We start from the raw sequence: 18131 nt of genomic DNA on the forward strand, positions 1-18131 counted from the left end.
AGAATAGAAAGAATAGTAGTCTTTCTCCAGAAATTAAAAAAAAAAAACAGTAATCGATTTTTAAAAATTCTTTTCTTCACTTGTATTCATCACTAAAGAAAACCAGCAAACCATGACCAAGAGAAAGAGAAGAAAGAATCAGACAAAAACTACAAAAACAATGAGAAAACAACTAACAAAGTGGCAATAAATATATACATACCAATAATTATTTGAATGTAAATGAACTAAATGCTGCTCCAATCAAAAGACATAAAGTGAGAGAGTATTAAAAAAAAAATACCCTTCTATATGCTACTTACAAGAGACTCATTTCAGAACCAAAGACACCTGTAATTTAAAAGTCAGGAGATGTTTAAATAACAGCTGTTGGCCAAGATGTGGACAAGGGGGAACCCTCCTGCACTGTTGGTGGGAAGGCAAGTAGGTACAGTCACTCTGGAAAACAGGATCCTCAAAAATTTAAAAATAGAACTACCCTATCATCCAGCAACATGCAAGTTAAATAACATAATATTAAACACTGAATGAGTCAATCAAGAAATCAAAGAAGAAATCAAAACTACATGGGAAAGAATGAAAATGAAAACACAATGATCCAAAACCTTAGACTACAGCAAAAGCAGTTGTAAGGGGGAAGTATACAGCAATGCAGGCCTACCTCAAGAAACAAGAAAAATCTCAAATAAACAACCTAACCTTAAACTTAATGAAACTGGAAAAAGGAGAACAAGTAAAACCAGCAGAAGAAAGGAAATAATTAAGATTAGAACAGGAATAAGTGATACAGAAACTTAAAAAATGAAGGAGATGGAGTAGGAGGAGAAGGAGATCAATGAAACAGGAGCTGGATCTTTGGAAAGATCCACAAAATTTATAAACCTCTAGCCAGACTTATGAAAAAAAAAAGATTCATATAGACAAAATCACAAATAATGGGAGAAATAACAACCAACACCAGAGAAATACAATCGTAGGACAATATTATGAAAAACAATACAACTGGGTTTTTTTTCAAGATTTTATTCATTTATTTGACAGAGAGAGCAAGAGAGCACAAGCAGGGAAACCAGCAGAGGGAGAGGGATAAGAAGCAGGCTCTCCACTGATCATCTGGGACAAGATCCTCGGACCCTGGGATCATGACCTGAGCTGAAGACAGATGCTTAACCATCTGAGCCACCCAGGCACCCCTGAAAAGCAATACAATCATAAGAGAATATTATAAAAAACTATATATACCGAAACATTAAACAACCCGGAAGCATGGATAAATTCCTAGAAAAGTATAAACTACCAAAACTGAAATAGAAAGAAGTAGAAAACTTGAACAGAGCAATAACCAGGAAGATCAAATTAGTAATCAAAATACCTTCAACAAACAAAAGCCTGAGCTGTATGGCTTCACAGGCAAATTCTACCCAACACTGGAAGAAGAGTTAATATTCTTCTCAAACTATTCCTGAAAAATAGAAAATGAAAGAAAACTTCCAAATTCATTCTATGAGGCCAGCATTACCCTGATACCAAAATCAGATAAAGACTCCACTAAAAAAAGAGAAATGCATGCCAGCATCACAGAAGAAAATGGATGGGAGAAATTCTCAATAATATACTAGCAAATTAAATTTAACAGTATATTTAAAAAGTCATTCACTACAATCAACTGGGATTTTTCCTGGTTTGCAAGGGTAATCCAATATTGACAAATCAATCAACATGATATCTCACATCAGTAAGGGAAAGGATAAAAACCTTTTAATCATTTCAGTAGACACACAAAAAAACATTTGATAAAGTACAACTTCCATTTATGATTAAAAAAAATCCCTCAGCAAAGTAGGAATAGAGGGAATATACCTCAATATGATAAAGGTCATATAAGAAAAACCCACAGTGAATATTATACTCAATTGGGGAAAACGGAGATCTTTCCCTTTAAAGTGAAGGACAAGACAAGGATGTCCATTCTTACCACCTTTATTCAACATAGTACTGGGAGTCCTACCTTCAGCAATCAACAGTAAAAAGAAATAAAAGGCATCCAAATTGGAAAAGAAGAAAACTCACTTTTTGCAGATGGCATAATACTACATATAGAAAACCTGAATGACTCCACCAAAAACTACTAAAACTGAAAAAGAATTCAGTAAGGTCATAGGATTTAAAATCAATGTACAGAAATCTGTTGCATTTTTAGAATAAGAAAGCAGCAGAAAGAGAAATTAAGGAACTGATCCCATTTATAACCGCACCTTAAATAATTAGATACTTAGTAATAAACATAACCAGAGGTGAAAGACCTGTACTATAAAAACTATAGAACCTAGATGTCCATCAACAGATGAATGGATCAAGAAGAAGTGGTATATATACACAATGGAATACTATGCAGCCATCAAAAGAAATGAAATCTTGCCATTTGCGACAACATGGATGGAACTAGAGCGTATCATGCTTGGTGAAATAAGTCAAGCAGAGAAAGACAACTATCATATGATCTCCCTGATATGAGGAAGTGGTGATGCAACATGGAGGCTTAAGTGGGTAGGAGAAGAATAAATGAAACAAGATGGGATTGGGAGGGAGACAAACCATAAGTGACTCTTAATCTCACAAAACAAACTGAGGGTTGCCGGGGGGAGGGGGTTTGGGAGAAGGGGGTGGGATTATGGACATTGGGGAGGGTATGTGCTTTGGTGAGTGCTGTGAAGTGTGTAAACCTGGTGATTCACAGACCTGTACCCCTGGGGATAAAAATATATGTTTATAAAAAATAAAAAATTAAAAAAAAAAACTATAGAACACTGATGAAAGAAAGTGAAGATGACACAAAAAAAGACATTTCCATGCTCATAGATTTGAAGAATAAATATTGTTAAAATGTACTATCTAAGGCAATCTATACATTTAATGCAGTTCCTATAAAAATACCAGTAACAGTTTTCACAGACCTAGAACAAAAAATCCTAAAAATTTTTATGGAACAACAAAAGACCCTGATTAGCCAAACAATTTTGAAAAAGAAAAGGAAAGCTGAAGGCATCACCATTCTAGACTTCAAGTTATACAAAACAATATGGTACTCGCAAAAAAAATAGATACATAGAGCAATAGAACAAAATAGAAATTCAGAAATAAACCCTCAACTCTATGGTCAATTAATCAACAAAACAGGAAAGAATATCCAATGGGACAAATTCTCTTCAACAAATGGTGTTGGGAAAACTGGACAGCAATATGCAAAAGAACAAACCTGAGTCATTTTTTTCACACCATATACAAAATAAACTCAAAAGGAATTAAGGATTTGAAGTTGAGACCTGAGATCATAAAAATCCCTAAAAGAGAACAAAGGCTGAAATGTTTCTGATATCAGCCATAGCAACATTTTTCTACATATGTCTGAAACAAACTAAATAAAAGCAAAAATAAACTACTGGGACTATTTCAAAATAAAATACTTCTGCAAAGCAAAGGAAATAATCAACAAAACTATAAGGCAACCTACAGAAGATAGGGATAAAAGATTTTAAATTACATATTTGATAAAGGGTTAATATCCAAAATATATAAAGAACTTCTAAAACTCAACACCCAAAAAAGAAATAATCCAATGTAAAAATGGGCAGAAGACATGTACAGACATTTCTCTGAAAAAAAATCCAGATGGCCAACAGATATATGAAAATATATTATACATTGCTCATTATCAAGGATATATAAATCAAAACCACAGGGAGATATCACCTCACATCTGTCGGAATGGCTAAAATAAAAAACACAAGAAACAAGTTTTGGTGGGAATGTGGAGAAAAGGAATCCTTGTGCACTATTGGTGGGAATGCAAACTGCTGCAGCCACTGAGGACAACAATATAAAGCTCCCTCAAAAAGTTTAAAATAAAGCTAACCTATGATCCATTAATCGCACTACTGGGTATTTACCCAAAAAATACAAAAACACTAACTCAAATGGATACATGCATCCCCATGTTTATAGCAGGATTATTTATACTATAAAAGTCATGGAAGCAGGCCAAGTGTCTTATCAATTGATAGATAAAGATGATGTAGTATATATACAATAAATATTATTTAGCCTTAAAAAGAACAAAATCTTGCCATTTACAATAACATGGATGGAACTAGAGAGTATTGTGCTAAGCAAAATAAGTCAGTCAGAAAAAGACAAATGCTATATGATTCACTTATATGTGGAATTTAAGAAACAAATGAGCAAAGGTTAAAAAAAGAAAGAGAGAGACAGAGACAAACTAAGAAATAAACTCTTAACTACAGAGAACAAACTGATGGTTACCGGAGAGGAGGTGGATTGGAGGGATGGGTGAAACAGGTGGTGGGGATTGAGAGTGCATTTGTTGTGATGGGCACTGAGTAATACATGGAATTGTTGAATCACTGTATTATACATCTGAAACAATATAATGCTGTATGTTAGCTATACTGCATTCAAAATTAAGTTAAATTTAAAAATAAATGAAGATTATAGAAACTTTATGACAAGTTAATTTCAAAGAAATACTTTTTAAATCCCAAATAAATATCCTCATATCTTAAAATTAACTATTAAACACCTTTCCAGAAAGAGAAGTCTAAGTCCATATGGCTTCACTGATGAATTACTATCAAATAATTTGTGAAGAACTAATATCAATTTTCCAGATCACTTTTAGGAAATTTTAGGATGCCTGATAATAAAACCAGTCAAAATTATTAAAAGAGTAAACAACTAAAGACCAATGTCCTTCATAAATATACGGAGAGGCAAATATTAGAGAAGAAAAATCCAGCAACAAGTAGGGCAATACACAAAAAAGATTATTCATCATGTCCAAATGTGGTTTACCCCAGGAAAACAAGTTATTTAACAATTTCAACATATCAACTGAAAAAAGTAAAAACAACAATAACAACACACTAACTTTTTTATATGCAATGAAATCTATTCATGATGGAAATTTGGACAAAGAATAAGAAAAGTACTTCCTCAATCTGAGTGAAAGCCTCTATGAAAATATTTCAGCTCATATATTTAATGGTGAAGGATTAAAGATTTTGCTCTTAAATTAAAAGAAAGAAAAACAGCCACACATCCCATATCATCTAACATTGCATTAAAGGTCCTAACCACCATAGTAGGCAAAAATAAGACTTGAAAAAATATGAAGATTGAAAAAAATGTAAAACTGTATATATAATATGTGATCGTATATGTGTAAAGTTCTAATAAAGATAAATTAAAATTCCAGAACTAAGTTTAGCAAAACTGTAGGAAACAAGTTCCATGAAATTTTATATATACTTGCTACTTGCTATGAACAGTTGGAAATTTTATAGTCTTATATATAAAGAGGTGCAATTAGAAAGAATAGTATATGCTAATCTATTTATACCTAATTTAATAATTTCCCCAAAGAAAAAAAATTGTGGAAACACAGCACTTTGAAAATTTCTAACCATGATGATAATAATTTAAGCATCTCAACAAAATAAACTCTTTTTAAATTGAGCAAAGAATACTTTGACAATATTGAGGAGAAGGTGGAGGGTCCATGGAGCTATTAATATTCAGATCTTCTAGTCCTTCTGTCATTTCCTTACCATCATAACCCTTATAATCATTGTAATCAGTATTAAAGGTAACATACCATTATTGTAAAAAACTATAGTTCAGTCAAAGATAAATCAATATTTAATAGGCAGTGTTAAACATTATTAATATGAGGTACATATACCATCATCCATCTTTACTTAGATTAAAAACAAAAGCAAAAGTAATGAACTTGATTGTAGGACATACATTTGGGACATGATACTAGGAAATAGGACTAAAGAAGTAGGAATAGAGAAAGAGAGAATGAGGAAAAGTCAACATCTTTTATTGAGATGACAATTGTCACTCCATTCCGCTGGGACCACAGAGAAGTACAGAATATTTAATGGATTGTAGGGTAGCTTTGTTGCACTATTGGGTATTTATTGCAAATGGCAAAATTTCATTCTTTTTGATAACTGAGTAATATTCTTTGTGTGTGTGTGTGTGTGTGTATACACATAAATGCACACACGCATGCATACAATCCTCTTCTTTATCAATTCATCATTGATGGACATTTGGGTTCTTTCCATAATTTGGCTATTGTTGATAATGCTGTTCTATAGCCCCTTCTGAGATAACTATTTCCATATAAGTCGCTGCCAAATCAGAGCCTGAGATAAAGATTTGAGTGCAAGTATTCTTTTTTTTTTTTAAGATTTTATTTATTTGATAGAGATTGCAAGCAGGCAGAGAGGCAGGCAGGGAGAGGGGAGGAAGCAGGCTCCCCGCTGAGCAGAGAGCCTGATGTGAGGCCTGATACCAGGACCCTGGAATCATGACCTGAGCTGAAAGGAGAGGCTTTAACCCACTGAGCCACCCAGGTGCCCCGAGTGCAAGTATTCTTAAGAAACAATTCCAGAAGCAGAAGTGAAGGAGTGGAGAGAATGTGATGTTATCAACTTTGTTGCTGTAGGAAATGGGTCTTGATTTTCTAAGACATATGAGAAGCAGAAAGTGGCTGTGAGAAATGTCCTTCAGAAGCACAAGAGGCTGGCTCTAATCACTTGCTGGATGGTGGTTTCCCTAAATCTTCTATTTGATCCTAATTCTATGAAATCTCACCATTGTATACTCCACCAGATTCACTAGGTCTTTGAGGCAGGGTGAGGATATTGCAAAAAGGCCTTCTCTAGTAACAGAAAAAGCTGAAAAACAGCACCTCCCAATTCAGACAATGCCAAGACTTCAGGTTGAGAGGGCAAAATGGAAGAGATTCATGCAAACAAAAATCATTCTTGTAGAGTGATCACAAGCCTGTATTTAGCTTATGAAATCATGCATTAGATTATAATATCTGGCAAGTGATTTAGTGATAACTGTAGAGTTAGGTCACATATGACAAAGCAAGTGCGGTATCAGATTACAAGTGACAGGGATGTAGACATGCAGCATTGGGCATTGTTGGGTATTGTTTTAGCACCCTAGACTTTTTAAAACTAAATACACCAAAGTTATTTTTACATAAACTATGTATATAAAGAATATAAAAGTAAAGCATCTTACATTGCTTCTGGATTCATTATGCAGACAGTTCCTGAGCACTGGCATTTGCTAATATCATCATAAGCTATTCCCATACTAAGGCTTAGTAATTGAGCTATAACAACTGCAAGCGATTCCAGACTTATGGTTCTGGGGTGCTGGAAAAAAACACACACACACACGTACAAAAACAAAACAAACAAACAAACAAACAAAAAAACCCACACTCAAATTTTAGAAGATACTTCATTTACCTGGAAAGTAATGTAATTATTAAAAATAGTCACTCAATAAAATTGAATAGAGGCATCTAATATGTTAACCACAGGTGTGCCAACCATATTTATCTAACATGTTACAGGTACCATTACCAATATAAGAAAAATATAAAAAGGGAGATCTGAAATTTTACCAAGATGTAAATGCATGGTTCACTGGGTGGCATCAGGGCAAGAAAAATATTGTCCCAATAACTTGTTAATTATATATGAGAATTATTATAGTCATACTTGCATTCACAAAAGAAAATCTTTAGATACACACATATACACAAACTATATGTGTGTCAAATTAACAGGTTATGATCATTTATAATTTAATTATTTGGGGGTAATATTTTGTGTAAATTTTCCATACATTTAAAAAATCATAAATTAACCCATTAAATTAAGCTAAATAATGACTGAAATTAAAAATGCTGATTTTCCATAGTTGTTTAAACTTTATTTTTAAAACTAAAGTAACTTTATAATTTTGCTTTTTGCAAATATAGGATACTTATTATAGCACATTTTAACCATACTAAAACATAGGCAGTTTAAGAAAAATACAAAAATTACATTATCTGTTCATATAGATCTAATAGTATTTTATTAAATATACTTCAAGATTGGTTTCTAGGAATACATTTTGGTATCTTCTGTTTACCTCTCAAACCTGCACCATTTTCCACCATTTTCCACCTATTTAGCCCAGAAAGTGAAACCAATAGATTATGTTAAAGCGTTGCTTTAACCTAGATTTAATCTAAAGAGATTAACAAGCTAAGAAAAGAGTAGGACGTTTCACTGCCAGGGTGCCTATAACTGTCTGAATCCTTGAGTGGAAGCCTCTACCTTCTGTCTGTGACTGTAGGAAAATGACATTGTCCTTTCTTTCAAGTCTGAGTGACAATTAAATTTTTTTATTGCTAGCCCTAAAGTACGGCAAAGTTCCTATATCTTGCATACACATTGATAAATGGTCCCTTTATCAAATTACCACAGTTTAATTTTCAGAGAGAGAAAGGGAGAGGGAGGAAGAGTGGAAAAGAAATTGAAGAACTCTGAAGATTCTAAATTTCAAGAATTTAAATAATTGGATGTTACAAATAATAATAGTATATTACATTTTTGCTGCAGTTACAAATTTTCCTTTTGCGGGATAAGTAGAAAAGGTCTAGCATTATTCAATGTATCTTTACATTTGTTTCTTATTCTGTATCTGTCCCATTCCCTGTTATCTTTTACAGCTTAGTAAGATGAAAAAACCAATATTCAAAAATTCCATTTTAGTTATTTGTGTGAAAGTATTCTCCTCCCCACCCCATGCAACTGCTTCTTTATTTTCTATCTTCTTACTACCACATGTATTTTGACTTTTCCTTTCATTGTATGATAGGATCAGATACATGGTTTAGTTTTTGAGATGAAATTTCTTTATACTCTATACTTCTACTATTCAGCTCAGAATGACATTACAAAATACTACAGATGGGGATGATTTAAACAACAAAATTATTTTTTCATAGTTCTGAAGATCAAAAGTCCAAGATCAAAGTACCAGCATCATTCGTTTCTGGTGGGGTCCTTCTTCCATGGCTGCCTTCTTTTCTCACTTGGTTTTTCCACTGCGTATGTACAGATAGGTATCTCTGCTGTCTCGTTCTCTTTCTTTATGAAAGCCAGTTCTATTGAATTAGGGATCCACTTTTATGATCTCTTAAGTATCTCCACAAAGTGGAGTCACATGGGGCTTTGGGGTTCAATATATGGATTTTAGGAGGACATGACTTAGTCCATAACAGACCAGTATGAAAAATTTGAAAACGGTATGGACTAGAATATGAGAATTTCCTATAGGATATTTTTATGATTACTTCTGTTTTGAAAACAAAATAATGGAAAAAAATAAGTTAAATATAACTTATAATCTAATGTTAAATATTAGATTTTTTAAAAATATTTGAGGAAAAATGTTACGACTAAGTAGATGTTTCTTTTTGTAAATAATACCTACTTAGAACAATAGTTGTAAAATATTAACAGTAACTGACATTTATTAAGGCTTCTTAAGCATCAATCACCAGACAAAAAAGTTGGTAGACAAGGAAGTATTGATTGAGACTTCCTTACTCTGCAACATGTGATTATTCTACAAATGTGCCTGACACGCTCATAAAAACTTCTGATCTCCAATTTTAGAAATCAAGATTCTATATATGTCTTTCAGATAAAGCTTGCTAATATTGTTCAAATCTTCTAAATTTTAGTCTGAAAAATTAATTATCCAAGTATGATTTATTTGGGCTAGTAGTTTTCAGTGTTTGCTTTGTGTACTTTGAAGGTATTTAGTTGGATACATATGATTTCAGGTTTAATATATAAGGCAGATAAAATTTTGTTTCATCCTAAATAATGAATCACTTAAAATTCATATCATTTTACCTGAAGAACATTTTGCTGTTTTATACTAATACTGATATATTAGTTTTCCTTTGGCACCATATTCTGTATTTTTATACTCATTAGGGTTAAAATTTCTGGCATTAGATAGGTAGATTGATTTGAAACATAAAAGAGAAAAAATCTGATTTTTTAATTTTTTATAGTTGAAATTAAAATATTTTTAACCACTTTTGGGTATTGCCTTTTCAAAATTATTGATAACATTTTATTTTGTGTGATGTTTTCATGCTGAGTGTACAAATCTTACGTACCTTGATGCAGTTTTAGGTAAATATACACATACATATATATAGAATATTTATTTACACATACATATGTATTCATATATAATTTATACATATCATATGTGTATACACATATACATACATATTTATGATGTGTATGTGTCACAAACTTGCTTAAGTACTACACTGTAGAAGATACAGAATGTTTTTACTACTGAGCAAGCTTTCTCCAGCAAGTTTCCGGACATTACCTCTCCACTAAATATAACTTCTTTTTTTTTTTTTAAGATTTTATTTATTTATTTGATAGACAGAGATCACAAGTAGGCAGAGAGGCAGGCAGAGAAAGAGGAGGAAGCAGGGTCCCTGCTGAGCAGAGAGCCCGATGGAGGGCTGGAACCCAGGACCCTGGGATCATAACCCAGGCGCCCATCCACTAAATGTAACTTCTAATTCTGACTTTTAAAAATATAGCTTATCTTTAGCAACACTTTAGCTTTATTTTTTTAAATGGCATCATGCTCTTCTTTTGCTCAGCCTACAGTTTTTGAGATCCATCAATTATTCAGTGTACCAATAGTTCTTTTTTTTTTTTTTGCTTGTATCATATGACTATACCACACATGTTTATCCAGTTCATGGATAAGAGGACTCAATATTGTTAAAATGTCAATCTTCCTCAAAGTGACCTAAGGATTCAATTAAAAAAATAATCAAAATCCAAAGATTTTTGTTGAAATTCACAAACTGATTCTAAAACAGAAATGCAGAAAACTTAAGATACCCAAATTAGGGGTGCCTGGGTGGCTCAGTGGGTTAAGCCTCTGCTTTCGGCTCAGGTCATGATCTCAGGGTCCTGCGATCGAGCCCCTCCCCTCTGCTCAGCAGGGAGCCTGCTTCCCCACCCCTCTGCCTGCCTCTCTGCCTACTTGTGATCTCTCTCTGTCAAATAAATAAATAAAATCTTTAAAAAGATACCCAAATTAGTCTGAAGAATTAGTAGGAGGGTTTATACTACCATTGTTGATAATAAATATAAAACTATAATTATTAAGATAATGGTGTTGGTGGAAGAACAGAAAGAGCAATGATCATAAAAGAATCAAGAGAGAGACCAGGAATATGATGATCAGATTTATATATAACAAAGGCACCACTTTAATTCTGTGAAAGAAAAATGGCCTGTTTACTAAGTGTCATTTAGTGACTACTTACCTAATGTGAATAAATAATCCTGACCCCTAACTTACACCAAATGAGTTATTTTAATGTGGTTTATATAGACCTATAATTGAAAGGTAAAAACAAGTTTGTATTAGAAAACATAAGTGAGGAGCACCGGATGGCTCAGTGGGTTAAAGCCTCTGCCTTCAGCTCAGATCATGATCCCAGGGTCCTGGGATTGAGCCCCACATTGGGCTCTCTGCTCAGCAGGGAGCCTGCTTCCTCCTCTCTCTCTACCTGCTTCTCTGCCTACTTGTGATCTCTGTCTGTCAAATAAATAAAATCTTAAAAAAAAAAAGAAAGAAAACATAAGTGATTAACTTTAAGACCTTTGAGTGGACAAAAATTTCTTAAAGGTGTTAATTTTTATAACTAGTTTGTTGACAGTTTTATCTCTATTTTGTCATAAACAGGTTCTAACTTTACCAAATGTTTTTTTCTGCACCTATTATTTCTTTTGGTATGGTAGATTATGATTTATTTTCAAATACAAAATTGACTTTGCATTCCTGGAATAATTCCTACTTGGGTTATGTTGTGTTACTCTTCTGATAAATTGCAGAATTCTTTTGCTAACATATAGTTGGCATAAATCTCAATTCATAACACAAGCAAAGAAACAGCCCCTCCTTTTATATTCTCTAGAAGAATTTGTTTTACACTGGTACTAAAACTTTTGGGACTTCTTCAAGGAGGCCCTCTGAACCTACTGTTTGTGTGTGTTCATTTTGAAGTCTTAAGACTCAGTTACCCAATAGGTCAATGTTCATTCAGGTTTTCTTTCCTATTCATTTGATAGATTTTATTATTCATGAAATTTGTTAACTTTATCCAAATCTCTTGCCATACATTAGTTGAGAATCTGCCTTGTTTTATTTTTAATATATGTAGGATCTGTGGTGATTGTGTACTTTTATTCTCAATGAGGTATTTTTTGTTTTGTTTTTTGGTTTTTTGGTTTTTTTTTTATTTATTTTCAGCATAACAGTATTCATTATTCTTGCACCACACCCAGTGCTCCATGCAATCTGTGCCCTCTATAATACCCACCACCTGGTACCCCGACCTCCCACCCCCCGCCCCTTCAAAACCCTCAGATTGTTTTTCAGAGTCCATAGTCTCTCATGGTTCACCGCCCCTTCCAATTTCCCCCAACTCCCTTCTCCTCTCTATCTCCCCATGTCCTCCATGCTATTTTTATGCTCCACAAATATTGAAACCATATGATATTTGCCTCTCTCTGCTTGACTTATTTCACTCAGCATAATCTTTTCCAGTCCCATCCATGTTGCTACAAAAGTTGGGTATTCGGTGTTTTTTTTTTTTTCTCAATGAGGTTTTGATAATTTATTTGCTCTTTTACAAATAGGACACTAGTTTTGCTTGAGGTTTATCAATTTCATTTATCTTTTCAAACAAATTACTTTTGGATTTGATGATTTTTTCCATGATATACATATTTTATATTTTTCGTTGATAGTATTATTTTTTATTACTTTCTCCTTTCTAGAGTCTTTCAGTTTAACTTGAAACTGTTAACTTGTTTTTTTAAATTGGATTTACATCATCTATATTCAAGCCATCTTTATTTTAATTTGTTTAATTAAAGGACACATATTTCATGGAGCACTGGGTTTTATACACAAACAATAAATCATGTAACACCACATCAAAAACTAATAATGTACTGTATGGTAACTAACATAACATAATAAAGAAATTATTTTTAAAAAGCTACAATGTTCTCAGTTCTGTTTTTTTCTGATAGCCCAGGAGTTTTTTAGGATATTTTTAGTGTCATTTAGTTCAAAATGAGTTCTAATTTCTCACATTTTATTTGCAACCCTTTAGAGGTTTTAAGTGATCTTTCTATTATTTAGTCTAATTTTAATCCATAGTGGTCAGAAAATATTCTCTGTAAGATTTCTATCATCTTATATTGATATTGTTTTATTTATCACTATTTTATTTATTTCAGTAATTTTTTTTAAAAAGCAGAGGAACAGAAGAAATCTTTTGTAGGTGATGGATATATTTATTCCTTTGTTTGAAGTGATGGTATTACAGATTCATGCATATGATAAAACCATCAAAGTGTATACATTAAATATGTATAAATTTTTATATTAAATATACTTTAATGGAGTTTAAATAATATCCTGCTGCTCTTTGGAATAGAGCTTTTAAATATTTTTCAACAAAATGGAAAATAGGGCATTGCTGAGTTAAATTTCTCCTCATTCTCAAATTATCATTGTGTACATCTTTTTTCTTTTATTCTTTCACGTTTGCTATATATATTTTGATGCAATATAATTAGTTATATACAACATTATGATTGCTATGTCTTTCTTTTCAATTCCTTTGATTATCATTTGATAGTCCTCTTTATTGCTTTTGTTTTGCTTTGTTTTGTTTTGTTTTGAATTTAAATTTTATTTTTCCAGTGTTCCAAGATTGTTTATGCACCACACCCAATGCTCCACGCAATCTGTGCCCTCCTTAACACCCACCGCCAAGCTTGCCCAACTTCCCAATCCCCTCCCCTTCAAAACCCTGTTTGTTAATTTCTCATAACACATCTTTCCTTAAAGTCTACTGCTATAGATCGAATTGTGTCCTTTGCAACATCCTATGCTGAAACCTCAGCCCCCAGTGTGACCAATGTGACTGTGTTTGGAGATGGGTATTTAGAAATAATTAAGGTTAAATAGGGGCATCTGATAAAACTGTGGCCTTAAAAAAAAAGAATATCTCTTTCTCTTTCTCTCTTTCCCCACTTCTCCCCACTATTTGAGAACACAAGAGAAGGCAGATACCTGCAAGCAAGCAAGACAGAGCTCTCACCAGAACCTGACCTTGCTGTCACCCTCATCGAAAACATCCAGCCTCTAGAATTGGAAGAAAATAAATTTGTGTGGTTTGATCTACCCACTCTATGTTATTTGGTTATGGCAACCCAACCTAATTAAAGCAAGTATTTTGTATTTTGTTTTAATATACCCAAAACAAATTGCTTTTGTTTAGTACTTACATTGTATAAATTTTCATTGTTTAAATTTCAGTGTATAGACTCCATTTCCAAAAAGATGGAACAAACAAATGTCAGTCTATCTCTCCCACTGAACTCAGCTATAATACCAAGACAGAATAGATACACAACTATTTGATTTTACAAGCCTGAAAGTATCAGCATTCAAAAGGGGAAGAACACCCAAATTCAAAGTACCAGTGGATTGGTCTCTCCCAACCTAAAAGCCATATAGTCTGAATTTGCAAGCAAGCACTATAGTGCACACAGAGAACCAGGAGAAGTTCTGAAGTTCTGAATTGAAGAGTGGAAAAGGAAACTCTTAAATCTCAGGGAAAGTGGGTATATCCTATTTATTTCTTTTTTCTTTTTCCTTCTGTTCTTTCATGCTCCATCCATCAGATGATTCTTCAGCAGCTTTAGCACCACCAAAGCTGCCATAAGGGGGTAATTACAGAACCAAAGTTCCAAAGGAGGAGCATTATTCCTTTCCTTTCATAGAGTTTTATGTTAATGAGTTTGGGATCAAATAAGGTAGTTCTGTTATATTCTCTTCTCCAGTACTTGGTCTCCAGAGGTGACACAATCACAGAAATGGGAAGATTCTGGACAAAATACTATAAAAAAAAGCAGCCATAAAGAACTGAAATGTACTAGGGAGATAGAGAGCTGTGAATTAAGGAAATCAGTCCCACAAAGCTATATTCTATCTATCATCTATCTCTCATCTATCTACATCTATCATGATCATCTCTATCATGGATCTATCTTTTAATATTTAAGTATATATTTTTTATATTTAAGTATTAGCCATTGTATTAATCTGGGCTCTCCAGAGAACCAATAGCATAGGGAGAGAGAAGCAGAGAGGAAAAGATATAAGGAATTGGCTCACATGGTTATGGAAGCTGGCAAGTACAAAACCTGCAGAGTGAGACAGTAGCCTAGAGACCCAGCAGAACCAGTGATTACATTCCAGTTTGAAGACCAGAAGGCTGAGAACACTCAAAGATGATGATGGTGCACATGAAATCTGAAGGCAGTTCTGCTGAAGATTTCTCTCCTGTTTGGGGAGGATGATCATTTTGTTCTATTCAAGCTCTCAACTGATTGGATGAGGCCACCCACATTAGGGAGGGCAATATATTTTACTCAAATTTCACCAATTTTTTAAAAGATTTTATTTATTTGTTTGACAGAGAGTTCACAAAGAGACAGAGAGGCAGGCCAACAGAGAGGGGGAATCAGGCTCCCTGCTGAGTAGGGAGCCCAACTTGGGGCTCAATCCCAGGACCCTGAGATCATGACCCAAGCCAAAGGCAGAGCCACCTAAGCACCCAGATTTCACCAATTTAAATATTAATCTCATCAAAAACTCTCCAAGTCAACATACAAATTAATCATCACAAGCATCACTCTACCCTTTCAAGTTTAGGTTCCAAATTAAACTTCTCTTCTACCCTTCTCTTTCCCTTATACCTCCTGGCCTGTGTCCCTCTGCTTAGGGCCTATTCTTATTGATTTTGAGCGGGGTTCTCTGCACCTCCTGGATTTTGATGCTTGTTCCCTTTGCCATATTGAGGAAATTCTCCCCAATAATTCTGCTCCTCTCTCTTTCTTCTGCTTCTGGAATCCCAATTATTCTAATGTTGTTTCGTCTTATGGTGTCACTTATCTCTCGAATTCTCCCCTCGTGGTCCAGTAGCTGTTTGTCCCTCTTTTGCTCAACTTCTTTATTCTCTGTCATTTGGTCTTCTATATCACTAATTCTTTATTCTGCCTCATTTATCCTAGCAGTGAGAGCCTCCATATTTGATTGCACCTCATTAATAACTTTTTTAAATTTCAACTTGGTTAGATTTTAGTTCTTTTATTTCTCCAGAAAGGGCTTTTATATCTCCCAAGAGGGTTTCCCTAATATCTTCCATGCCTTTTTCAAGCCCGGCTAGAACCTTTGAGAATCGTCATTCTGAACTCCAGATCTGACATATTACCAATGTCTGTATTGATTAGGTCCCTAGCCTTTAGTACTGCCTCTTGTTCTTTTTTTTGTGGTGAATTTTACTGCCTTGTCATTTTGTCCAGATAAGAGTGTATGAAGGAGCAAGTAAAATACTAAAAGGGTGGCAACAACCCCAGGAAAATATGCTTTAACCAAATCAGAAGAGATCCCAAATCGTGAGGGGGGAGAAAGTGGATAAAAAGAGGTTCAGAAAGAAAAAAAAAGAAAGAAAGAAAGAAAGAAAAGAAACAATTAAAAAAAGAAAATGAATAAAGAAAAAATATAAAAAAGAAAATATATATATTAGATAAACTAGTTTAAAAACATTAAAAAAGAAAAGGGTAAAAGTTAAAAAAAATTTAGCAGAAGAAGAGAAAAAAATTGAAAAAGAAAAAAAATTAAATTAACTGCAAGACTAATGAATCATGGGGAGAAAGCCATGAGTTCTGTGCTTTGCTTTCTCCTCCTCTGGAATTCCGCTGCTCTCCTTGGTATTGAAACTGCACTGCTTGGTAGGTGAACTTGGGTCCTGGCTGGATTTCTTGTTGATCTTCTGGGGGAGGGGCCTGGTGTAGTGATGCTCAAGCGTCTTTGCCCCAGGCGGAATTGCACCGCCCTTACCAGGGGCCAGGCTGAGTAATCCTCTTGGGTTTGCTTTCGGAAGCTTTTGTTCCCTGAATGCTTTCCATAGAGTTCTGGAGGATGGGAATGAAAATGGCGGCCTCCATGTCTCTGGCCTGGAGGAGCCGAGACCCCAGGGCCCCACTCCTCAGTGCACCCTCAGAGAACAGTGCCCAGTAACTCCCGTCTCCATGGCCTCCGGCCACACTCCAAGCTCACCAATCCCGCGAATCGTTCAAGGTAACCCTGAGCCGGGAGCTCACTCCTCCGCTCTGTCTCTGTAGCTGGATTCCCCATTCTAATACCCGCAAGCTCTGCCACACTCAGACACTCCCGATCCTTCTGTGACCCTGCGGGATCTGAGGCCACGCTGACCCTGCGTGGGCTTCAGCCCGGTTTAAACCCTGGAGCGATGTCCCTCAGCGGAACAGACTTTTAAAAGTCCTGATTTTGTGCTCCGTTGCTCCGCCGCTTGCCAGGAGCTGCCCCTCCCCCCGGGGTCTATCTTCCCGTCGCTTTGGATTCACTTCTCCGCCAGTCCTACCTTTCAGAAAGTGGTAGTTTTTCTGTTTCTAGAATTACTGTTCTTCTTCTCTTTGATCTGCCATTGGATTTGTAGGTGTTTGCAATCTTTAGATAAGCTATCTAGCTGATCTCCTGCTAGCTGAAGTAGTCTCAGCCTGCTACTTCTCTGCCATCTTGACTCCTCCCTAGAAGTTTTTATCTTCTACTTTTCCTTCAATTTCTAAACTTGCTTTATCTATTTTCTTTTTAATATTTGTATATGAAATTTTTTATCAGCTTGTTAGTATTTACCAAAAAAAAAAAAAAAGGAAAAAAGCCTGCTGATATTTTGGTTCGGACTGCATCATTATTTCTATAAAATTGGAAAGATAATTTAGTTTTATATGATAAGGATATTTCAACAAAATTTTTATAAGAAACAAAGATATGATTAAAAAAATAAAATACATTTTAAAAAGCTTAGAAAATTCAAAATAAAAATGAGCATCTTTATTATGTTACAAAGTGTCTGTAATAATCTAGAGCAAACATAATACCTAACAGTGAAATACTGAGTTTTTCCCTTAAAATCAAGAATGATACAAGAATGAATACAATTGATTCAATTAAACATTGTTCAATTTGGGGTTCCTGGGTGGCTCAGTTGTTAAACATCTGCCTTCAGCACAAGTCAA

The 18131-nt window shown here is 34.3% G+C and overlaps 1 protein-coding gene across 4 annotated transcripts in view; it reads right to left on the reverse strand.

The window, feature by feature from the left end:
• ADAM2 (ADAM metallopeptidase domain 2) overlaps positions 1–18131 on the reverse strand; it is a 155508-nt gene that overhangs the window by 66875 nt on the left and 70502 nt on the right. For all 4 annotated transcript variants that reach the window (XR_001180466.2, XR_001180465.2, XM_013059256.2 and 1 more), the window contains exon 11: positions 7126–7262. Coding sequence is in view for 2 of the 4 variants with exons in the window: in XM_013059256.2 (XP_012914710.1) it covers positions 7126–7262 (137 nt within the window). In the remaining 2 variants the exon portion in view is untranslated. The remainder of the gene's footprint in view (positions 1–7125; positions 7263–18131) is intronic.

This window comes from Mustela putorius, unplaced genomic scaffold, assembly GCF_011764305.1.
Source record: "Mustela putorius furo isolate JIRA1106 unplaced genomic scaffold, ASM1176430v1.1 tig00003976_pilon_pilon_pilon, whole genome shotgun sequence".
Taxonomy (NCBI): domain Eukaryota; kingdom Metazoa; phylum Chordata; class Mammalia; order Carnivora; family Mustelidae; genus Mustela; species Mustela putorius.